Source organism: Anser cygnoides, chromosome 1, assembly GCF_040182565.1.
Source record: "Anser cygnoides isolate HZ-2024a breed goose chromosome 1, Taihu_goose_T2T_genome, whole genome shotgun sequence".
NCBI classification, from domain to species: domain Eukaryota; kingdom Metazoa; phylum Chordata; class Aves; order Anseriformes; family Anatidae; genus Anser; species Anser cygnoides.
The window spans coordinates 210887828-210913001 of record NC_089873.1 but is presented as its reverse complement, the minus strand read 5'-3'; the positions used below and the strand labels follow the sequence as shown (position 1 = coordinate 210913001).

The window sequence follows — 25174 nt, the reverse complement described above, 5'->3', positions numbered from 1 at the left end:
TCTCCAGACTGGTTCTCAGCATCCGTTTCGAGTTCAGCACAAACCCCCAAGTCACGGTGCCCTCACACATCGCTCCCTTCGGATGTTGGTGTTGTGGCATGACTTTGGGTAGACAGGAGGTGAGTTCACAGAATTGTAGGGGTTGGAAGGGACCTCAGGAGATCATCGGGTCCAACCCCCCTGCCAAAGCAGGTTCCCTAGAGCAGGCTGCCCAGGTAGGCGTCCAAAGGGGCCTTGAATATCTCCAGAGAAGGAGACCCCGCAACCTCCCTGGGCAGCCTGTCCCAGTGCTCCGTCACCCTCACCATGAAGAATTTCTTTCGCAGGTTGGTGCGGAACTTCCTGGGCTCCATTTTGTGGCCATTGCCCCTTGTCCTGTCCCCACAGACCACTGAAAAAAGGTTGGCCAAATCCCTCCATCTCCCACACTTAAGGTATTTGTAAACATTGCTAAGATCCCCTCTCAGTCTTCTCCAGGCTGAACAGACCCAGGTCTCTCAGCCTCTCCTCACAGGGGAGATGCTCCAGTCCCCGTATCATCTTTATTGGACTCTTTCCATGAGATTCCTGTCTTTTTTGTACCGGAGAGTTGTACCGGCTTGAGCTCCAGAAGGCATGCGGCACGGCACGGCTCCTGCAAACAGCCGCTGAGTTCTGGATCTCCGCGCTTTGCTCAGTGCCTTAATATCTCCTTTTGCTTTACTTTGGGGTGAAAGCTTGAGTTTGACTCATCGGTGATGAGGGGAGGCAGGGGATGTGTATTTTAGAGTTTCACCTAGAAAATGAAGCTATTACTCACCTGTGGCTTTCCCTACCACTGCTCGCCGCAAGGAGGTATTGCGAGGTGATGACTCGGTATAAATTAATTGTAACGCATCGATTTTGCACTTGTAAATCTGCACAAGTTCATTAGTATCGAACCAGACTGCATGAGCACCGGCTGACCAGGTACCCGGCGGTTATATGACCCATCTGCAGCCTGCAGAATCCAAAAGCAGGGGGTCGTGAGCACGTCCGAGGTGTCCCCGAGCACCGAGAACAGCCCTGGTGCGACCCACAGAGCTGCCGTGACGTTGGCCAACGGACCCAGGATTGCCACTTGCTCCTGTCTAGAAGCAGCAGCAAAACCTCTTAAGAGAGTTTCATAAGCACCGAATCACAGAATCACAGAATTGTAGGGGTTGGAAGGGACCTCAAGAGGTCAGAAGGGACCTCAAGAGGTAAGGAACCTCAAGAGATCAGAAGGGACCTCAAGAGGTCAGAAGGAACCTCAAGAGATCAATTTGATAAATTTGATAATATCAAATTCCTGTAGGAACCCCGATCGCTAAGTTCTTTAGCGTACAATGCACGTGGAAGCTCTTCATCAGAGTCCTTCACCATCACACAAATGCACGCGGGCAGGCCCATGGGCGATGGTGGGTCGTGTGTTTTGTTTCACTTGATGCTGCTAAAAACTCTTCCTCATTTCTGGTGACATTTAACGTAACGAAGAAGTGTCCCCTTGGGTTTGAAGGAGCAGCCTCTGCAAACATGGACTTTTTTTTTATTGACTTAATTCATTTGATAAATAGGAGGCTACCTTCAGCTTTGCTGATGAAAAGAATACACATTCAAAATATCATTCTGGTAGTCAGTCCCCTAAAAGCTCTGCTGCGAAATTAGCCACTGGTTTGTATAATTATGGTTTAAAAAATATTCCGGGGGAAATAATGTAGCATGAGGGTATTTTTAATATCCATTTTGCAACCATGTGAAAAAAAGGCTTCCCTTGTAAAGGAACTAGCTTGGTGCATATTTGTAATTTTATAGGTGTATATTAAGTGAGTGTCTCACATCTTATAAAGCTGAAGTGAAAATTAAATGGTTAACAGGTCCTCACGGTGTCCCATATGAAGCATCGATACCCCATTGATCTCTGCCTTTTCCTCTACACCGAGCTGTGCTTTGGCCATCTCTTGCCTAGGATAAGGCGCTCGCAAGAGGCATGCTGCCTCCCCCAGCCTGCTGGCCCCTTCCAGTCTCTGCTGCTCATCCCTCCGAAAATCCACCCTGTAAGGGTTGGATCCAGCCTAGAGGAAGGTCATCCTGCACAGCCGGTCCCTCCTGCAGCCTGTGTTGGGTATCGTTGGTCCCGTTGGGGTCTCATCTTTTGCAGACCCTCGTACCTTATCCCAGCTCCCCCCCAGGAGCCTCACTGCCTGGTGCCCTCTCAGCCCCGCTCCTCTGCTCCGTCCTTGTCACTGCAAGCCCTGCAAACCCATTTCTTTTGGCAACACAGCTTTTCCCCAGCAGTCTGGGCCCCTAGGTCCAAAATCTTGCATCACAGCGACCCCATAGAAACCGGGAGCCAGCCTTGTGCTTTTCTGAAGCATGCAAACCCGTACAGACGTTGGAGAGATGAGGAAGGGTCCTTACTGTTTTATATCCCCGAGGCTTTACAATAATTTTAATGCATTCTTTGCATATAGCTTTTAAAAGGACCGTCGCCAATAAAATACATGCGGTGTGTTCTTGCCCCGCTCAGAAGCAGAGCGGGGTTTTGCAGATGACGGAAGGTGGAGTGGGAGGCAGGAGCTCGGCCACAGGAGGATTTTAGGGAGCCTGAGGAGCAAGCAGCAGGATTGCCAGCCTTCTGCACGGGACTCTGTGCTGTGCCAGCGATGCTGATGTTGAAAAACCGTGCCAGGTTAAATACACACTCGTCACATTTCAGCTCTTTTTCGTTCCAAACGCAGGCAGCCTCAGCCGGCACGTCATTTCTCAGCTGCTGCCACTGACATCCGTGCACAGGGCAGGAGCCTGCTGCGAGTTTCGGCTCCCCCATCACCTTGACTTCACACGGCCCCTCTCGAAGGCCACGCAGAACTTTGCAAATTTACAAAAGCAGTGTAGAAATGGGAACGAATTCCTTAAAAACGCGGGCATTGAGGCCGCGTGCTCAGTGGTTTTGCAGCACTCCCTGGCTTGCAGCACCGGCGAGGGACCCGTCCATCACCCAAACCCATGGTCCGGGATGGTCCCGCTGGGACCGAGGAGTGGGCGCGTATGAAAGCAGCGGTGTGTCTGACTTGCCATAGAAAAGAGACCCTCTGCACAGAGTATTCTGCAATAGTTGTAGGAAAAAATCTGTAATTATGCAGATTTATTGCTATTTTTCCAGTTTCAAGTGCCTCAAATTAGCTCTTCCCGAGTAGATTCTGGTGTGATGAATTCGAGGCAGCTTGCGACTGTTGGCTTTTCTTGTAGCAATATTTAACAGCGTCTGAGAGATTCCTCTGGACAGCTCTTTCCTCTCCTTCTCCTTGTTTAAACCCTGGGGTTCTGCTGCTAAAACCGAGGCGTGTGGCTATTCTGAGCCCTTAACCGGTGGCCTTCCTTTTCCTGACCTCATGGATCTGCTCAGCAGCTCCCGGAGCAGGAGGAGGCTGATGCAAAATGTCTGATCTTTATTTTGCACGACACAACGCCTTTCGCTGCTCCAACTTCTGGGGGAATTTTTTTTTTTCCCCCTTCCCGTTTCCATCCGAGCCCATCGCTGTAATTTGCTATTCCTGGAGGGAGCTGGTGACTCTTTTTGCAGTTTCCCAGACGTGCTGGCGGAAGGGTTGTTTTTAAGGCAGCCTCACTACCTGCGGCACGATGACTCAGTACGGGTTTGCACAGTCCCCAGCATTTGTGCAGAGAAGTCAGCCTCTGGATTTAATTCCCGAGGGGATAGTTAGGAGCGCAGCCTAAAATCCCCAAATCCTTTAAGGCCGCTGAAACAAAGTCACCAAATCTTCCCTAAATGCAATGCGACCGTCTGCCCTCCTAAAATTACGGGGCATAGAGAAACGGGAAACTTTTATTGGCTTTGGTGTGCTGGACCCGCACACGCCGCTGGGTGAAACATGAAAAAAATAGGCTTCCTTCGGGGAACAGTCAGCTCCAGACACGTGTGATAAAGGGGGAAATAAGCTATGCCTAATTAAGTCTGGACTCTGAGGACTGCTTTTGGTCATTTGGGAGTCAGGATTGTGTGTCACAGACATGTGAACAGCATCGATACTTCGGCACAATTCGGGCTTGCTGAAGCCTTGCCATTGCGTGCTGCGCTTGTGGGCCCCTCCCAGCTCGGGATATTTTGTGATCCTGTGGTCCTGTGATCCCGTGATCCCGTAATTCTGTGATTCTGTGATCCTGTGATTCTGCAATTCTGTGATCGTGGGATCGATCCGATGCTGGATTTCCAGTTGGAGCTGCTGGGCTCGTGGCATCATGAACACGCAACTCCCACCTCTGCAGTGCCCACACGTATCTGATGTATCTTAGGAGAGTTTTGCTGTGTATCTAACGTTATAAATATTTCAAGATGTGTTACTAAAATCCCTCCTGTTCTTCCGCGTGGACAGGCAGACCTTATTTCAAAAAGCCAGAGCTTTTTGTGGTCTGCTGCTGCGCTGGTTGGGCGTGATGATGGAGGGCACGCCGCTCTCCTCCTCCATGGCTCTACGATTGCCATCCATCCAAGATTTGCCGAGTTTCCCCATTTATCCACCTAAAATACTGCCCCTGGGTGATACCACGCGAGCCTTGGGATTTTTCAAACAAGCCCGATTGCTTCCCCGTGTCGAAAACAAGCAAAAGAGGAGCTGCCACAGATTTATCTCATCTGCTTGAGCAAACAAGAGAATGCACCTCAACCATAAAATGTAATCTCCTTAATTAGCCGTAATTGGTTTTCCAAGTTGGACTATGATAGAAATCATTGTTTTATGGCAAGCAAATGAAAACCGGGCTTTGCTGAAACATCCCTGGGCTGTCACCCCTCGGCTGTGGTTTTTAATAAGTTTGTCGTTTCTTCTGGGCAGAAGCCTGCTTGTAGGGAATAAAATATTTACAAGACGGGGCGAGGGGTTTTTGTTTGCTTTTTCTGTTTCTTATAAAGCTTTTTTGAAGAGTGGCTCTGCTGGAGCAGCTGGTGCAAAAACGTAAATCTAATTAAAACGTTTGCTGAAATGAGTTTCCGTTTTAGGAGAGGGTTTATAGGCAGGAGCATGGTTTTATACATTTCTTTAGGAAGTAATGGGATTGAAAAATTCATTTTGTGAAACAAGAGGGGTAGATCCTGCAAAACCACGCCATCTCCGTGCCGTTGCTCGTCCTGCCTTGCTGTCAGGGGCTGTTCTGGGCTGCTGGTGGCTTTTTTGGGGCTCCAGGACAAGGCCCTTGGCCTTGGATAATAGAGAATTTGGGGTAAGTGGCCTTTGTGGCGTCACCATATTTCTCCTCTCTCTTGGAGAGAACTTTTGCACTTCCTAGCTGGTGAAATCAAGCTTTATTTTCGCTAGAGCCTTTTTTTTTTTAAACACCGAGGTGGAGTTTTGCCAGTTCAAATATTGCGTATCCTCAGCTTCGCCCAAGCGCAATTTAAATCTAATCTCCTGGCCCAAATACGTGTGAGAGACCCATTAAGCCTTTTAACACCCAAAAACTGGTTTTGTTAATATTCCGTGTGTGCTCCATCTGCTGCTCTGTTTGTCGAAAGCTGATGTATTTGGGAGCAATTCGCTCGGTTGGTCTACGTCCAAAATGTCCAAAATACCATATGGACATTTTAAAGCGAATTAGCATTGAAAAATTAAACATCTAACTTAAGGGTGCTGTGAACCCTAAACCTGTGGCCTTCCTGAGTTTAACTCAAGCTCGGCATGTTCTTGCAGTCTTAAAATATTTTAGCTTTTATCGGGGTAACCGTAGCGAGGGAACATTTCCAGCGGGTATGGCAGCAGGCTGACGGCGTCAAGCGTCCCCGCAGTCTGAGGATGTGCCTGGTCGCTGTCGCCTGGATGTTTTTACTGAATTTTCTACTGGAATGGCTTTGGGAGAAAGTACTTGCACCCTCGTTAGTGCTCCTGGATCTCCGTGCCTTGATGGTGCTGCTCGGCACTGCGAGAGTGGCGTCTGCGCACAGAGCCGGGCCCGTCCTTTGGCCACGGAGAACTGGCCTTTTTGGGTAATAATCTGTTTCCGTAACATTATAATTGCCTATTACTAGAATTAATTGAAATAGCAGGTTCGGTGTCCCCAAAGGTCTCGTGTAAGGGTTTAAATCCAGACTAGCTGCAGCGGAGTTGGGAGGGAGATGCCAGTGTCAGAGGAGAGTGTGGGCCGCGGAAAGCGGCGCGAGGAAGCGCGAGGCTGCTCTTGCATTAGGAGAGGCTCGATTACGGGGCAGCTCTTGTGGTGTTCACCCCTGCGTCGTGCCCTGAGGATGCCCAGGGGACACAGAAGCAGCTGGGGAGCTGGAGCTGGGCAGCACGCCCGGAATACCGCTTATAAGGTAGGTCCCACACCAGCAAATTAAATTAAAGCATCTCGAGGAAGAAGAACTAAAAGTAATGCATGGGCAGGGTAAGGAGCTTTCTGCCATCGCTCCTCTTTGCTGCAGATCCTGGAAGGTTACCGATGATGGAGCAAAGCCTGGTGGATGCTCCTTCTGCTTCTGGGCAGGAGTTACTCGGCGTTCAGCTCTGCCGATGGACGAGGCGCCGGTCCCACGGCGTCTGCACGTGTTTGCAGCCACGCATCCTCCTGCGCAACTCTCTGCAGAAAATATTCAAACTGTGTGCTGGAAAACTGCATTTCTGTAAGAAAACTGCGTCCTGTAATGCTTCGAGGGCTGGGGAGCAAAGCAGGGGGCAGTCCTGTGCCAAACAGCCTGGGCAGGGTTGTGCTTGTCCTCTGCTCGCTCTCCGTTCCCGGGCGGCTCGCGGCGAGCTGGCTCCTCTCTCGTCGTCTGCTCGTCGGCATCCCTGGCTGTGAACTGGGGCACCCCCTGCTTTCTCCAGTCTTTTAAATCATTTCTTCACACTGCGCATTGGCGGGGACAGACCTGTTTCTGACACGTCTGCAGGTATCCGGCGCGCGAGAGGCCCCTTCCAGATGCTGCTGTCATAGAAACCAGGAGTATTTTGGACCCAGCTGCAGTAAACACCGAAGGGGCAGGTCAGAACAAAGGAGCGGCGGCAGGAATGGCACACGAGCATGAATTTCCATCAGGTGCACATGGGAACCTGTTCCCTTCTCACTGCCGGCAGCGCAGAGGTGTCACGTACGCCGCACCTGGAACAAAATGCCAAGACCCCAAATTCATTTTTTTTCCCCTCGGTGCTGCGGCGTGGAAGCGTCAACGGGAAGGGAGGTGAGCGGAGCTGAGACGGGTGCGTTGGAAATCGGCCAGATGGACAGCTGCAGTTTGGAAAACACAAAGGGCTGTTTTCTGAGCAGTTATTAGAGATACCCAGTCGGTAACCTATAACTCGAGGGCGCGGAGAGCGTCGGCTTGCTCTCAGCCAGAGAGACGTGCCTGGCTGCATTTACATTACAAACTACTCCAGAAAGAGCCTACCAGAAATCCTCCTTTCCACCCCATCCAGAGTTGCCATAGAAACTCTGCTGCCTGCCTGCCGGAGCAGAAGGGGACCGGGGAGCTCCTGCTTAAGAAAGCTCGGCTCTCCTGCCCTGCCTGGGATCGCAGGGGGACGGGGAATGAATTATTGAGCCGCATTTGCACTTCTGTAGCGCTGCGCGCGGAACCGGAGCGACTTGCGGGCGGCGATGGGCTGAGAGCAGAGGAGGGATGTCTCAGGGGGCAGCTCTCTGCATCCCCCCAGAAGGATGCTCTCCGCACCTCGGCGAGGGAAGGATCCCAAGGAGGATCCAGTGCTTAAAATTCACCTCTGTGGAGCCTTCTCTGCGTCAGCCCCTCACCAAACCTCCACGTGGAAAAGCAGGAGCGGATCGTCACGTCCCCGTCTTTTTCTTCTTGTGCGTCTCCCCGGATCTCAGTTTACTGCAGCTTTTTCCCCTCCCAGCATCTGTCTGCCCTGTTGGTCTCTGCATGGCTGCGAGCCGCCCAGCTGCAAGGCAGGGTCTGGGAAACAGCGTCCCTAGCCTGGGACAGGGGACAGCACGAAGGGACAGAGTGGGATGCCGTAGGAAGGACAGATGGGCTCTTTCCCCTCAGACAAAGAAATACATATTCAGTACTGAGCACGTTAAGTAATTATTCCATTAAAGATACATGAATCGAGCTCGCTCCAGCTCGCTGTCCCTGGACCACGTTGCATCTGTAAGCCAGCGAGAGCAAAAGGCTCCTTCTGCTGGTGATGTAAGCAGATTTGACTCTGAATACACATGGGAAGCCGGGTTTTTCAGAAAAAAAAAAGGCAACCCAGTCGCTTTTCTGACCGTAACCTGACTTTAATTTGTCAGGCTGGATTTGTTCAACTGCCGTCTCCGAAGCTCTGCTGTGGCAGCCCGTCACCTGCCATGCACTCACACTGACCTTCCAAATGTTACAGCGGCCCTGGAAAATGTTTTCCACGACATTCAGGAAAAGACAGATGAAGAAGCCTCCGGACAGGATGAAAAACGAGCTTCTTATAGTCACCGTCAGCAGGAAGAGGAGCAGTTCCTCCCTTTCCGTCTTTAAATCTAAGATATTGGCTGAGTTAAGGGCCTGATGCAGTTGTTATGCTTCACCCTCATTACTCTGCAGAAAAGCAAAACGTACTCCTTTGAAGTAATGATTTTTATAGCAGAGTAAGGAGGCAAGAAGTAGGCCAGCCTTGGGGCAATGCGTGCCAGTGCCTCAGGAACCTGCTGCAGCTCTCCAAGCACCGCAGGAGGGATGCTGCGTCCCCAAAGGGGTCAGCGAGGACCCTCTGCAAGGATTTGCAAAGAAACTAAATGTTATGGAAGGAGGGGGAAAGGCCTTTCCAGGATAAGAGATGTATTAAATGATAAAAAGAGGGGGTGGGAGTAAATAGCAGGCTTTTCTGGTGCAGGGGGCTGAGCTCTCCATTCCCTCTCAGGAGCAGGGTCCTGGACAAGCCAGCGCTATGGAAATGCCAACTCGGTGCTCAGCACCTGTCCAGAAAAGGCACATACCACATGGAAGGACGAAACCAGGAAAGGAGCTGAGGAGCAGGGTGCCAGTACAGCTCTGGGCTCGGGGCAGGTCTGTCCCCCAGCTCAGAAAGGTGGGAGAGGGTCAGAGAAGGACATCGAGGCCACCTGGGGGTCTGGGAGGGCTTCCAGGCAAGGAGCAACGGAGCAGCCCGAACAGCCTCAGCCTAAGAAAGCCGTGATTATGAGAGGTGAGCAGAGTCATGGGTGACGTGGTTGATGAAAATAAGTCACTCTGCACATCTGTGCTAAAAGAACTAGGAGGCATCACATGAAGGAGCGTGACTGCAACAAACCAGAGAGGCAGCTTCTTCAACAGCGAGTTGGGCTGTGCAGATCCAAGGCTGAAAGCTTACATAATTCAAGGGACGACTTGACAAGACCATAGAAGAAAAGTCCGCTGAGAGATAAATAAATAATAAATAATAATAAATAGATGCAGTGGAAACCTTATCTATCACGGGAACTCCCCAAGCTGGCAAATGTGTGGAGTTGGGGAGTGCATTGAAGGGAATCATAAGCATTTTATCTTTCTTAATCTCCTCCCCAGGCATCCTAGGCATAGTTTTGGCTACTGTCAAGGGCAGGATACTGGATGAGAGAGACCTTCAGTTTCCTGTACAGCTGCTCATGCGTGTTGTGTCCCGATCTCTACAGCCTGTGCCTCGCATGAGTAGGAATTTACTGTGCCTTGGGACAGGGCATGTGTTGCCCTCCATTTGCTTTTTGTGGTATTTTGACGGAGAGGTTAGGGGGTGCTGGGCATCAGGTAAGCCACTGGTTTGGGAATTTGGGTCCTGACTCAAATTCTGGTATGGACACTTGATGCAGAAAATGCCTCCATTGGCATGAGTCTTCATGTTCACATCTAGAAAAAGGTGCTATTTGCCTCTTACACACCACAAATTTAGCTTTACGCTTTTCACCTTGGCCACTAAACCGTGACACTTTATCGGTAGCATCCTCCCTACAGCAGCTCGCCTGCGGCCGATCGCATCCCGAGGCAGCAGCGCTGCAGGCCGGGGCTGGGCACGGCCTGGCCCATGGCAGCATGACGAAGCCTTAGCTCCAACAGCTCTGGCCTCGTTAGTCTTCCCAGCTTGGCTCTGGACAGGCAAATTGGGGGGTTCCCCATCGCTTCCTGGCGTTTGCACAGGCTTACAGCAAGCTGGTTGTCGCCATGACTGGGATTCCTTTGAGGAAGAATGAAAGTCCAGAGATTATTATTCCTCTGGTCATATCTTAGGGGGAATAGGAGGAATAGAAGGGCTCCGAAGCTGGGGAAGGGCCTGGGACACAAGTCCTGTGAGGAGCGGCTGAGGGACCTGGGGGGGTTTGGGCTGGAGAAGAGGAGGCTCAGGGCAGGCCTTATTGCTCTCTGCAACTGCCTGAAAGGGAGGGGTGGGGAGCTGGGGGTCGGCCTCTGCTCACAGGTAACCAGGGATAGGACCAGAGGGAACGGCCTCAAGTTGTGCCAGGGGAGGTTCGGGTTGGAAATGAGGAGACATTTCTTCTCAGCAAGAGCGGTCAGGCGTTGGGACGGGTTGCCCAGGGAGGTGGTGGAGTCCCCGTCCCTGGGGGTGTTCAAGGCAAGGTTGGATGTGGTGCTTGGGGACATGGTTTGGTGGGGGACAGTGGTGGTAGGGGGGTGGTTGGACCAGGTGATCTTGGAGGGCTTTATAACTTACATGAGTCCTTCCAGCCAGCAGTGTCCCTGGGGAACATTATCGGATAAGGCACAACCAACGCTGGCTCTCCTGACACGAGGCCTGGGCTGTAGGGCCTGGGACACAGCCGTATGGGGTCAGACTAAAGGGCTCTCGTCCAGCATCCTGCCCCTGACAGTGGCCATTATGGTCTGGGGTTTAAAAACCCACTGCAATGTCTTTGTTATGGAGGGCTCATGTTTTCTTTGGAGCAACGAACATTTGTATTTTATCCTTAGTGGCCGTTCGTATCTTGCCTTGGATTAGTCAAACAGAGAACGAAGTAAATAATGGCAGGGAGCATTAATATCGCCTGACCTAAGCAGTTTTCTACAACTTCTTTTCCACGGAGACTTGTCTAAACACAGGGGGGCTGTGACACATATCTCTTGCCCAGGAGTTACAGTGATTGACAGTCTGTCAAGTTCTGTCGCTGTGCTTTATTTATAGGATGTGACTTAAATCCTCAAACTTTCTTGCTAATATTTTCAGACAGTTGCTGCCGGTTTTCAAGATGAGTTTTCCTCATGCAAATGCTTCCTGAACCCAGGCGGCTGCAGTGAGGCCTGGGAGGTTTCTGGATGTTGCTTCATCTTTTGGTCATGGGTGGGATGCAAAACCGAGGGGAACGGTCATAAAAAGGAAATATTTTTAATATGTTTTTATTAAAAAGAAAATATTTTTATGACTATGTTTTATGGTCATAAAAAGAAAATATTTTTGCCAGATTCGTGTAGTTTTTCCTTTTTTTTTTTTCCTTGCATGGGGACGTCAGGTTTATACTGCAGGCTGCAGAAGTACACTTGTGCTACCTGTGATGCCTGCAGAGCGTCTGCCCAGGCGGTCTCCGAGTGCTGTGCTTACTACGTAAGAAAAACTCCTTCAAGAGAACTTGCACACAGGTCACCACCATCCTTTGGGTCACGTTGTTAGACAAACTGTGTAATAAAAAACGTGGGGCTGGGCGAGCGGCTCCGCGGGGCCCTGCTGGGGCAGGGGGCGAGCAGCGGCACCCAGGGGTGCCCCCAGCCTCTGCCAGCCTGTGGGGCTGCAATTTGTCCTTTGAAGGCTCCATTTTTTTCCAAGAACCTTCTGCCTGTGGTTCCCCCCCATCGCTGCCTCTCTGCCGGTGACAGAGATGTGGCTGTCCTACAGCTCGTCACCAGGTCCCCCATTAGCATGAAAGCACAACACGAATGCACAAGGGCAACCCTTGAGCAGCAGCTATAATAAATTACCCCACCGAAATGTAGCATTTAATTAAAGTTCTTTAATTTTCGTAGGATCAGATGGCATCACCGACAGCCTCAGCAGTAACGAGGATGCGATGCGGTTCTCCAGCTCTGTGATAATGCATCCCATACAGAATTTCACACGGTTTGTGATCACTGGTCTGTACTGATAGCAGTGTTTTACACCAGGAACCACCACCAGAAATCCTGCCAGTGCATTGACATTCCCCATGACGAGTGGCTCTGCATGGCCATGGATAGCAAGCAAGAAATAAGTGATGCTTATATAAAAAAAAAGGATGTATCGGCTGGAAATAGAACAGAAAAAAAAAGGTCTGCAGGAAAGTGAGCAGGTCGTCAAATGCTAGAGATAATCTTTTTTAAAACGGTTGCCGTGCCTGGCAAATGTATGTTCGTTTGACTGCTCTGCTCCTGGTCTGATGAGGCTTGAAACAGTAATAAGGGGGTGGCACTTTTTCACGGGAATGAATGTATTTATTATCCTCAGAGACTTGAGCAATGCTGGATTCTCAACCATCCATTAACTTGCTCTTCAGAACGGTTCCACCCTTGCTTTCAGCTTTTCCTCTATTTTTACATCCAGTTAGCACGAGTGGGCTGGAGTAGTTCCACGGCAGGGCGCTGAGTGATGGGGCAGCGGGAGGAACGGGGGAAGCTCCGCGCCGTGCGAAACATGCCCAGGGCTCTCTGCCGTGATGCTCGTCCTTCACCGTGCCCGACATTTGGGTAGAGCTTGCCCCAGAAACTCGTGCAATCACTCTGCCTCTGCGGGTTTAGGGAAGGAGAAGGTCGTGCTGTCCTTCTGATTGTGTGTTGTCAAAAAGGGCATCCCCTAGATTCGTGTCATTTAATAGGTTAGGTGTAAAAGGGAGTAGAAATTGGTTTAGTGGGGCTTCAGCTCTGCCCTCCTAAGGTGGGGACTGACTCTGGATGTAGCTTTGATTTGGAAAACCCTGTAAATCATGGAATGCACATTTTGAGCTACGGTACAGCACATTTGCCTTTCAAAATGCAAGAGGCCAAATTGAGCTCGGGGGTAAGTGAAATCTAATGGATGAGACACGTCTTGATGTTTTAGTGTTGAGTTTGACCCGAGTTCCAGCTGAAGGACGGTAACGTCTTAAAACGCTCTGCCAGTCTCACACGCAGCCATTTGGTCATCTCTGTAGCATCCTAAGAGCCCCGAGCCACTTGTGACAAAGGGCTCTCTGCCAGGAAATCGGGGACTGAGCTGTGCCAGGGCTGCTGCACACCTGGTGCCTTAGGTGGGCTAAATCCTGAGCGATCATCCCTGTGTTTCAAACGGTTCCCATCAAGCAGGGGAACCGTGTAAGAAGCAGGTGCTGCTCGGAAATCACCTCCCTGCCTGCCATTGCCCCAGGGACATCGCAGACGGCAGGAGGGTGCGCAGCCCAGCGCGAGCTCCGCGGAGAGGAACGGCGTCCTTCCAGGCAGGGGAAGCTCACGGAACGGGAGAACAAAGTTTGTTTAAACCTCTGCTGCACGTCGCTGCCAAAACGCCCTAGCTCTTCATCTCTAGAGGCTTGGTTTCCAACACAGGATTAGTTCCCAGATGTCCTCACTGGATCTTTTCTCCCAATCATCGCATAATTGGGCGCATTCTCTCTGCTGTCAGTGCTACCGGCAATCAGCGCTCAAGAGCGTTGCTGCAAGTCTGCCGGAGGATTTGGCGGAGCTGCGTCGGGAAGCCGCCGTGGTGTCTGCTCTCTAATTTCTCGACTCCGCGGTAATTTCTCAAGTACCAAATTTACATGTTCATCGCACAAAACACGACTTCTGGCAGGGATAAACTCCCCGTCAGGCTGAAGAGAATGGATTTACAGCAGCGCGAAGATGTGAAGCCGCTCACGTTTCCGCAGAAGGCTACTCGTATATAATATTTCTGAAGAGGTTCTGAGGTCTAGGCCATGAAGAATGAGACACGATGGGTGGACTTAAAATATCAACGTATTTCACAGGTGGAAATATTTTGCCTTAATATGGCTGACCTGAAGAGGTGGTCATAAAGACAAAATGTTCCTGGACCTATTGCAGTTTAAACGCGATCACTCAGCGGGAACAAGTTGGCAGAAAGTGTTTAGGGTTTTAAAAGGGAGAGGTAATATAATGGCCCCTGAATTTATCTGTCTCGGAACAGTGAATTACACATTACAGACAGTTTTGCGTGGCTGCCTGGGTTTTTCGTCCCTTGAATGTTGGTCGTTAATTGGCTCTTGAGATAGCGCAGCGAGTGTGTGAACGGCAGCTCGCCGGGGTCCTTGGTGACAGTGGTTCGATGGGTCGAAGCGCGGTTTTATACAGCGCCTTGTCCTGTGCCCAGATAAGGGCCTTTGTTATCTGTCCCTGTAAAAATCCTGGCGATACAGCTGCCATTAGGAGCGTATCGCTGCTCGAGGATCGCTAGGAAGAGGGGCGAAGGGGAATATTTTGTCTTGTAAATTAATTTGGGCTGCTTGTAGCAATCTAAGCCATAATCAGATAACGGCCAACAGAATCTATTCTCGAGAAATTAAACGGCACATTTTGGAAATCAGCGTTGAAAGTGACAATTAATTCAGCCGATCGTCAGTGGAAGGCTGAAACAAGGACCTGGCTCTCCGGGCTCCCTAGCCGAAGAGAAGCAAACTACGTTTCCTTTCTTTTCCGAGAGTACGTGAGTACATCTTGGGGAGAGCTGGCACTAGTATGGCTGGGACGTTATTTGGGCGCTCCCAACAGTTTGGCTTCTGATCTGCAGCTGCAGGCTGACCTGTACGCCGCATGGCACCGAGGTGGGTGCACCGCATGGGTGCTGCTGGCAGATGCCAAACCCTGGCTGCACAGGCGAGATTTGGGCTGCTCAGAAACCACCCAGGTCCAGTTAAAAATGACTTTGGTACGAGACAGCCAGACCTGCTCAGCGTAACAGGCTCTGATCATCTTAGTGGTTCCTTTTTTAATTAGCCTGAAGTGTTTCCTCCATCAGTTTTTAATGTCTGTGGCAGCTGAGCTTGCCCCCACCTTTGGTTGTATTGTTTTAATATTAATTAATAATATATTTGTTTTAATACCAATTAATTAATATGCAATATTCTTCAGTATTTTGAGTGCGTTGCGTGATTTTCCTCCCGTAGCTTGTGTGTCCTCATCGAGGCTAGACGGAGCCACCAGGGGTGGGACCAGCGGGACGCCAGGGTCCCTTCCACCCTCATGGTGACACGGTTAGAAGCGTCAGCGAGATCCCGTTTGGTAGGGGCGAGGGGAAATGTGACCAAAAGTGGCCAAATCCCCGCTCGCTGCCACCTGAAGCCTGCAGAGGCAGCCTCGCAGCCTGGCCGAGGTGCCGGTTAACCTCAGGCAGAGCTCCTCCGTTAAATGGTGTCGTACCCAGTGCCGATGCTGCCTGTAACTCTTTAATCCTTCCCACCCTGCCACCGTCACACAGGTTTGCCTTTCCTCCTTCGCCTGCTGCCTTCCCTGCTCTCTCTCCTCTCCCCTCTCCCCAGCAGCCCATCCCTTTGGCCGTACCGATGCGCACTACTGACGTGCGCAACTGCAGCGGTCGCGGGGGAACCGCTGCCAGTAGGGGATAAACCATCCCAGAAGGCTGCCAGGATGGAAAGAGCTGTCCTAAAACCCCCTCCAAACGTGTCTTGTAGCGTGCAGAAGTGGCCTGCGGTGAGCTCGTGTCTCTGGTTGCGAGCACATCTGTCTCGCATGTAGGCAGCGAAACACGGAGCTGGAAATAAATACAAGCGGACTGCTTTGCTAGGACTGTTCTCAGTGTAATCACAAAGGGGCCTGGGCTGAACAAAGCTGTTGCTTAAAAACATTCTCAGGTTCTGCGAGCCGCACTTTTCTGATTTATTCCCTGAACTCCTTTCCGAGCACGTTTCCTGAAGGTGTGCGCCTTAAAAAGGGAGAGGCTGGCTCGGGCTTGCAGCCTCAAAGCCATGAATCAAAAGCGGCGTTGCACCGAGGACAGAGCAGAGCTGGAAGTAATCTTACAGAAACATTTAGAAATACATGAAAAATTAAAGGCGGCTTTAAAAAGCGTTCTTGTTGCAGCCCTTCGCTCTGCACAGCCGGTTATTGCATCGTAATTTTTACACTAGTTCAGCCGGTGCTGCTCAGCGCCGTAGTGCTGCATGTTCTCCTCGGGGAGAACATTAAATGAGCGCTGGGTTTCCTGCTCCTATTGATTGTGGAGCTGATATTAAATTAAAATAAAGCAAGGAAACAACTTTTGATTTCTTCTTTGAGGAATCTAATAAATTCTGTTCGATATGTTTTCATCCAATTTTCTTCGCTCCTGCATCGCTGCTGTGATGGGGCCCCAAGCCCCAGCAGAGCCGGGGTCCCATCGCATGCAGATCTGTACCAGTATGAAACAAAGGATATTTTCTGTCCCTGACCTTTTCATATCTCCAGCTGCAGCCTCTGGCAGGAATCCCGTGAAGATCATCAACACCAAGCCAGCGGTTTCCCCCTCTGTGCTGCTGTTTTTGCGGATTGAAGGTGACGAGACGAGGCAGACGTGGCAGGGTCACCAGCAGGGGCTTAGGGTGGCCGCGGGGCAATCAGAGCAGGATGCGGCCACTTCGGCATCGCCACCGCTCCCGAACCCCGGTCACTGGAGCCGGGGCTTCGTCGTGGGAGCTGCAGCTGTGGCTTTCCTGAGGATGTTGGCTTGTGGTCGCTTTGGGGATGAAGGGGAGCCAACAAACATAAATCGTGACGGCTCGAAAAGCAGTAGGCAAATACGGGATAAAAATGTCCCGTGTATTTTTAAACCTAGCGATTTTTGAGCTCTGGGAGCTCGCAAGCACGCTTCGCCTTGCCCAAATTGCCACAGTTGTGCTATTTTCTTGTATTTCGGTATGTCCAAAAAAAGGAGCAAATCACGCTCATTTCCCTACCCTCATTATGGAAAGGAGAGGTGTTGTGCTGGAGGTGAGCACGTGGCAAAGGTTTTGGGGTCAGTGTGGAAGGCAGAGCAGAGCTGAGCCTGCTGCAGCTTTTCACATGTGAACCTCTTAAAGCTCCCTCGGTAGAAATGGCGTTTATCTGAGATGAAATTATTCTGAAAATGCCCATAACTTCCTTTCAAAACAAGGAAAATAAGCAAGAGGCAGCCCTGCTGAGCAGAAGTTAAACCCCGAAGAGAGGAAGGAGACGTGTAAATACACGGTTGTCTCCGTCTGCCCGAAATAACCACGCGGTCTTTGAATAATTGGCTGTATGGAAAAGATTACCCAAAGCCACAGCTTTCCTGTGCAGGCCCCTCCCCAGGCCCCTGAAGGAACATGGTCTGATTTATTTCAGGCTGGTTTTGCACGTATAAACCTAATGTTGAACATGTTGGTTCGTGGGTTCCTCCTGTGCGATTCGGGACCTATTTTGGGGATAAACTGTCAAGAAAAGAGTAAAGGGATTGGTTCCCCATGCAGCCGTTGCTCATCATCGATGTACCATCCACAAACTACGAGTGAGGCACTTCTGAGATGTGTGGGGAGGCAAAACCCAGTGGCTGCGGTCTCCAGCAGCCGCCGGGACGTGGGGCTGGGCGAGCGGCTCCGCGGGGCCCTGCTGGGGCAGGGGGCGAGCAGCGGCACCCAGGGGTGCCCCCAGCCTCAGCCGAGCTGTGGGGCTGCAGATGGCTGTTGTGCAGTTGAGGGAATAATATGGAAAATATGCCTGGTCAGGAGGCAAAGAAGGACTGCGGAGGTCGGGCTGGCCACAGGAGGACCCTGGGGCAGTGAGCGCAATGCAGAAAGCAGTGGTTATCCTCCAAGGAAGCAGAGGGCGGGCAGGGATATTTCTGATTTAATATCTTCATCATAAATGCTCTGCTTGCAATCACTGGATCTGCAAATAACTTTCCGAGGAGCTTCCTGGTTGCTAAAAGGCTGTATATTCCCAAGTACGTTGACAACGTAGTTTTATGTAGTCTAAAAAAAAAAAAATCTGTTGCACTGCTGCTTATCCAGCATTAACCACAGCAATTTTTAATTAACCTGATTTAGAAGCCAAATATATCACTGATGAAAATGAGAGGGTAGAACACACAGTCATTTATTCCAGTACAGTGGTCATGATTGTTGAATTAGATTTATTTAAATGAACTTCAAAATTTTGCTGCAGTAGTCGGCTGCGTGCCGGGTGCTGGGTTTGGAAACCTGCGTCTGGTCGCGTAACAGCGTGCTGGGGGCATGGGAGGGGGGGGAGAGATTGCGGCGTGTTTGTCTTGCTGTTGGGGAAGAGGGAGGAAAGATCCTTTCTGGCTTGTATTTAATAAAGCAAAAAAGATGGGGTGTGAATTGTTTGCTAATTACTTCTTCCCAGTCTTTGCTGGCAACCAACAGCCAGTGGAAGGATGTTGGAGGTTCATGTTGTCTGCTGTCGAACCGATGCTGCCTTGGAAATAGAATAAAATAGAAAGAAGGAAGGGAGAAGGAGAAGGAGAAGGAGAAAAGAGAAGGGAAGGGAAGGGAAGGGAAAGGGAAGGGAAGGGAAGGGAAGGGAAGGGAAGGGAAGGGAAGGGAAGGGAAGGAAGGGAAGGGAAGGGAAGGGAAGGGAAGGGAAGGGAAGGGAAGGGAAGGAGAAGGGAAGGAAGAGGGAAGGAAGGAAGAGAAGAGAAGAGAAGGAAGAGGAGAAGAGAAGAGAAGAGAAGAGAAGAGAAGAGAAGAGAAGAGAAGAGAAGAGAAGAGAAGAGAAGAGAAGAGAAGAGAAGAGAAGAGAAGAGAAGAGAAGAGAAGAGAAGAGAAGAGAAGAGAAGAGAAGAGAAGAGAAGAGAAGAGAAGAGAAGAGAAGAGAAGAGAAGAGAAGAGAAGAGAAGAGAAGAGAAGAAGAAGAGAGAAGAGAAGAGAAGAGAGAGAAGAGAAGAGAAGAGAAGAAGAGAGAAGAGAAGAGAAGAGAAGAGAAGAGAAGAGAAGAGAAGAGAAGAGAAGAGAAGAGAAGAGAAGAGAAGAGAAGAGAAGAGAAGAGAAGAGAAGAGAAGAGAAGAGAAGAGAAGAGAAAACGCAAAGGCAAACTCTCCAGCAGGGCCTGGAGATACCCATGTCCTGTTGGGTCTGTTAGAGGGATTTACACACATAGGAAGGGATGGAGTTATTTGAGTGTTACCATTTTCAGTCTGTAAAACTTCCAGCAAGGGGAAGTCATACTATGAACAAGAGCAAGATCGAGCAGATTGAGGTGCAGAGATCGTCCTCTGTGGGTTTTGTGGAAGACAAGAACTTCTGGTGGATGAGTCTGATGGACTCTGTATGGGTGCACGTAAGGACTGTTCTGTTTTTGCCTTGCTATGCCAGTTGTCTTTGACAGCAGAGGGTGCAGTCTTCTCCATAACGTCTTGTTTTCCCTTGGCTTTGCCAATTTGGCCAATTCTGCCTGCTTCCTCCGGTGCAGCGTGCCCGCACTGTGCAGTGGTTTCCTACCCGACTGTTTCATTCCAGCTGCCCAAGCCTGCACGTAGCTGCCTGATTTCCCCTGCACTCCCTATGACCGATCCGACTGAAGATGATGGGAACTGAAGGTGCTCTGTAACCTTCCCCAAAGTGCCCATTAAAACCTCACGGTGGCTTCAAAGGGTATGCGCTGCCGTGCGTGTTCCTTCCAGGTGGCTTGGCAGGTAATCGGCTCCCTCCCCAGGATGGCAGCTGTGCAGTGAGGAGTGAATATAAGGGCTGGCATGTTCTCATGCTACGTCCTTACCTTCCCTTTAGCAAGAAGCTCTGCCTAATGGAAGCACCGGGCACTCGGGTGGGTGCTGAGCTCTGCTGTCTGGATGCAAAGTGCTGGCTGCTCTCCGTGGAGAGCGCTCAGCATTCCTTGGCACAGGGCTGTGGAGCAGTTACAGAATCACTTCCCAGTTTAGGTTTGCTTTTTAACATTTTTAACACCAGGAATTATTCCCTTCCTGCCATTTAGGGCTAGCTAAACCTGCGATGCCAAGGTTAAAGTTATGGTACGTGACACATCAGGCTACTATGGCCGCAAGCAGCCAAGGAAAACCTTTCAGCTACAGCTGTGCCTCTGGTTTTTGTAGCTGAATTCTGCATTCGGTGTGTGTGTTTTCTTTGTAGCTTTCTTCAGAGCTCATTGAACGTGCCCATGACCTGCATTCTGGTTATTGTCCTCATTTTCTAGGGAAACAAAGGTTACATGTTGATGACATCAGGTGGCAATCCATGGGGCACATTCATCATCCTTCCTACGCTGTGCCCGACTGAGAACACGTCTGTGCTTCACCTCTCACCTGTGCCAATGGCCTGTTTGCTCACACGGATTGTTTATTCCTTTCCAGGGATGCTCTCCTCTCTTCTCTTGCTGCTGTTGTTGTCAAAAGCGTAATTCATTCCTCTCTTTCTCTCGTTGCAGGTTACCCGACGGGATATCCCACCGCGGCCCCAGCCTACAACCCCAACATGTACCCAACCAGCAGCCCCGGCTACGCCCCAGGTAAAACCACGTTGTGCATGGAGACCAGACAGGGCCCGTTAAAGCCTGCAGGAGGATTTACCTTCAGCAACTCCGTGTACAAACCCCAACAGCTTCTGTGTCCTTGTTTCCAGGGAAGGGGACTGTGTTAAGCTCTTCCCTTACTATCTCTGCCATTAGCTTCACGCCGTACCTTGGGAACACTTCTCCATGTTGCAAAGTGCTTTTGAGCCATGAATTATATCTTATTACTAATCCCAGGAATTTTACAGTGGCTGTGATATCTGCACGCTGACAGCTCTTAATATTTCTTGAATGTACCACGTGTTATCTCCCCGAGATTGCCTTCCCCTTCTCCCTGCTTATCATTCTCTCCTTTCGTGTTATAGATGTAGAAACGTCAGCAACCGTGTCCCGTTCGGTGCCCTCATCTCCCATGCCATGTCTTCGTGTCCTTTCCCCTCCCTGCTGCTCCCCATCTCTCTGGGAAATGTTACATGCAGGTACAAATTCTGGTCCCATCCCTGCACCCAGGCTGTGCCCTGCTGCTCCTCTCGTGGAAAAGGGGCTTCCCCTCATCTCCATGAAGCCATTTCTTGTAGGAATTCCTCCATTAGCCCCTTTATTTTTTTTACCAAAGCCCATGACAAGATCTGCATTCGAGCCCAAACACAGAAATCTTTACACAAGCCTTTCTTTGGCGTTCAAGACTTCTCTTAAGCTCCAATTCAGGAAATAATTCAGCTGAAGTCAAGCCTACGTTTAAGTGTCCCAGCCCTTTGGAAGGACCAAGCAACTGCCTTCATGTTGCTGAGTTTTTGGAGCATGGTTAAATTCCCTGCTTTCAGCAAAATTATCCGGGGGGCGGGAGCCTCTTTGCATGGCACAGGACGACAGAAACTCAAGGGCTAAGGGGCAGTTCCAACATGTAGCTGGTTTGTGCCTGTATCTGGAGCAAATTAAGTGAAGTGCAGTGTAAGAAAAGGAAATATCATATTTAATAGCGGCCTCGAGATCAGAACATTATTTATTAGCTGTGGGTTTTTTAAGCTGCGGTGCGTTATCAGAGCGTTTTCTTCAAAGGATGCGGTCGCACAGGTCAAATCCAAGCTTTTGCAGCGTCTGAACTGCGACCTGAAAAGCGTTTCTGAAATCGGGACTGGGCCTTTTTTCATGGTTTTTATGAAAAAGGCCTGAATAAGAAAAAAGTCTCGTGCACCCATCTCCACGCAGACTTCGGAGATGAAGAATAACGCCTCGTCTTTGGGGTTGACTCCGTAACTCCTTGGCTGTCCGAGCTGTTTATTCCGAGCACGTTGCCTTGAAAGAGCTGAGGGATTTTAACTTTGCATCCTTTCAGCGCCGTGCTCAGTAGCCGGAGTGAAATGGATGCTCGTGAAACCAGCGCACAGCAGGACTTGGTGGCAGTCCCACTAAACCCTTCCTCCTCTCCAGCGCCAAGTTTTTGGGCTCTCGGCTGTCATCAGATCGGTGGGTTCCCAGGCTCGGGCGCTTTCCAGGGCTGATGAAGCAGGAATGAGGGGTTTCTTGCCAAAAAAACTTCTGAAGCTGTCTTCTGCACGTTGCTGAAGGCCTGGTTTCAAATTTGCTGCTATTTTGCAGGGTTATTAAATGAAGCCAGTAAATGAAGGCTGTAAGGGATCTGTCATGTTTCTGTGGTTTTCACGTGCCTCTAGAACAGTCTTTAGGCGCGTTTTTTACCCCTGGATATCTTGGTGTGTAACACGAAGCAAGCAAGGCCACGAAAGCCTTTGTTCCCCAAGATGTGTGCAGGCCACCCTCAAATTCAAAGGGTGTAATACTGAAAGAGGGACGCGAGAAGAGCTCTGCAGCGTAAAATCCCACAAGTTTATCTGGAGAAAAACCCACGAGTTTATCTGGCAACGTGCTCCGTGCTCAGGAAGGGATGTAAGCACGTATTGCCCTGGCCATTATAGAAACACGAGTGGGTGGGAAGCAGCAGCGAGGTTTCTGCAGGCCTCGTGCAGGTGGCAGCAAGGGGATGGCCAAGGGGCACCCGAGCGAGGCAGCACCGGAGGCTGCAGGAAGGGGTCCCGGGTGCTTCGTGGACATCCCCGACACCCCCTCTGCGAGGCTGGAGCTCCCATCAGGAAACACGTGGGCACAAACCCCAGAAATGCCACGTGGCTCGCCAAGCAAAATAGTTTTCTTTGCAACATCTTGCTGAAATGCGCACGTTCCCCTGGAAAGTTTCTATTTCGGCTCAGTTTAATTTTCCCAAGTTAAAGAAAAAAAAAAAAAGGCCAATAGGAAATTTTTGACTGTTTTGAACAGCTGCAGCCATTGCCACGTTAGGGAAGATGCAGCTGCCTTTAGCAGGATAAACATCAGGTCTCTAACCCAGGCAGCCCAGGTCCCTCTGTAGTCGGTGGAGACAAAGAGAAGCGTCCCCAGGGGGGCATTTAGCCGTTGGTTTGGGGACAGACTCCCAGGGGCGTCTGTCTGTCCTACAGGGAGAGCTTCAGACGAATCCTGCCTGGGGCATCCTTCATGTTCATGTTCATGAGAAATACAAACCCAAAGGGGTTTGGAGAAGCACTCTCAGATAACTCTGATACAGTGAAGATAGAGAAGGGGACATCAAAGATGACGTTTTATGGGATTGCTTTTTAGTAGGTTGTCACTAAATAGCAGGAACGGACTGAGAAGTCTGTGCGGGTAACTAATACTGCCGAGCAGAACGAGCATCACATTAGGTCCCTGCGCATGGAGAAGGAAATCAAGAGCAGACCCAAGGCAAGGGGCTCCGTCAGTGCCCGGATTTTTATGGACTGACAGATTTTGGCAGAGGCTCAAGAGACGAGCATTCAGCACGCGCCGCTGCGCCTTTTCCAGGAGCAAAGTGCTTTCCTGAAGGGATGCTTTGGTGTTACGGGAGAAAATATTTCCTCCCACCCTCTTGATCAACACATCGGGGCCGCTGTGGGTCTGAGCAGCCAATTTTTAATTTCCCACAGGGGGGACAGGTTGTTACCTGGGTGTGTGAGGAGGCTTGGCTTCCACCTTGCTGAGCGTGATGGGGACGGGAGGAAAGCCGAGGAGGGTTCGGTTCGTAGCCCTTGGTTTGTCCTCCCCGAGCATCCTCTGCTGCCCCACCAGACCCATGCCGGTCTCTCCTCCCCGAAAACGGGCAGATCAGCCTCAGAAGTCCCCTTGCCATTGTTCGCCGTGGAATAATCTGCCCCGAACCTCGTTAGTCCGCGGCTTTCACAAGCACAAAACCACGAAGACTTTGATTTTTCCTACCTTTGTGCTGGCGGCTGGGGCTGTGGGTGTTCTCCCTTTCATTAAATATACTTAACCTCCCCTCGCTTTGATTCCGGCTGTATTTTATCACTACAATACTTTGCAGTAGGCAGTTCTGCAGATTAATTAAGGCTCGAGTTACCGATTTTTTATTTTTTTTTAAGCGATGCAAATAATTGTCTGTTGCCTTAGATTTGCATGATGTGAAAGGGGAAGCGAAAGCCCTGGTCAATCTTCTTTGTGCCACTCAGCCTTTTGTTCACTTCCCGACTCTCCCGTCTGAAGTGCTCTCCTAATCTTTGCCGACTTTCTTTCTCGAAAAAAAAAATCCTCTGATCATTTTTGTCACCCCTCGCCGGGTCTTTTTGTTCCGCGGCTTAATGCTCAATCAGGAGCGCGTTCACAGCCGTCTTGACATTTAAATTTCACTTCTCTGTTTATGATTCTTAAAAAATACTCTTAATAATTTCCAGATTAGAAAGATCCTGAAGTCCAGCGAGCTGACAGGCCATTTTCCAGCGAGAACAAAAACCTTCCAGCGCCTCGCAGTGTGCTGTCAGAACAGGGCTAAGCACCGCATTAGCAAGGAAATGGCGCGGATTAAAACCGGCGCTGCTCAGCCCAGCTCCTCTGGCTCAGAAATGTCCGTCCTCCCCATAAACAGCCTCGAAATTGAAATATTTTAGTAGCGTGGCTGGTGGGGGGGGGGGCACGGGATTTTGAGACTGATCTTGTAGGAGGCGCGGTTCGGAGACCCTGGCTTGCTGGTGTGCACCCTGGATGAAGGATGCTCTCCGCAGACCGGCGGCTCGGCGGCTCGGGGTGCTCAGAGCAGGCCAGCAAGTGGGGAAATGGTGGCCCCGATCCCACCACGGTTATATTTTGAGCCAGAGAAAAGGCTGCGATCATGGCTTGGAGCCTTCTGAAACATAGAGGGTGGCATATCCCACGCCAGTAGCTCCCAAAAGCAGGCACAAGACCTGCTCAGCACCTCCCAGCACCTCTCCATGTCAGCAGTCTATGGAAAACAGACCTAAAGGAGAAAATCAACGGTTTTAGAGAGACAAATAATGCAAAATAAGCTCTATAAGATACCCCATCGCTGTGTACGTGTGACGGCGTGGGCAGCGTTCGTGACTGCGTTAAATGGAATTGAGTTAAAGCAATCTTGTGGTTCCGTGGCTGAGCTGAACCCAGCCGCCTGTGTCACTACCAAGAGCGTTTCCTCAAATTGAATCAGCTGCTGTCACCCAGGAGGCTGGAAATGTGAGAAATTATTGAGATTTTTCTCACAGAAATAACCCGGCCGCGGAAACGAACGTGCTGCCAGGGTCCGCGCCGTCCATCAAACACACTCGGATTCAGAAAGAATCAGTTTTATTTTTAAAATCTGCGATTTTTGGAAACAGCAGACTAATTCCAAATGCCTTTTTAAGCATTTTTAGACGCTGAGCCTTTAGCTGCCTCCCTGCAGAAGGCAATGCCGTGTGTTCCCAGCAGAACCGCTGCTCCCCAGCGCATCCCAGCCGC

The 25174-nt window shown here is 50.4% G+C and overlaps 1 protein-coding gene across 5 annotated transcripts in view; it reads left to right on the top strand.

The window, feature by feature from the left end:
• The window catches only part of FAM168A (family with sequence similarity 168 member A), a 178034-nt gene that overhangs the window by 139151 nt on the left and 13709 nt on the right, over positions 1-25174 (top strand). For all 5 annotated transcript variants that reach the window (XM_066990039.1, XM_066990041.1, XM_066990040.1 and 2 more), the window contains one exon: positions 20297-20377. In XM_066990039.1, the coding sequence (XP_066846140.1) occupies positions 20297-20377 (81 nt within the window). The remainder of the gene's footprint in view (positions 1-20296; positions 20378-25174) is intronic.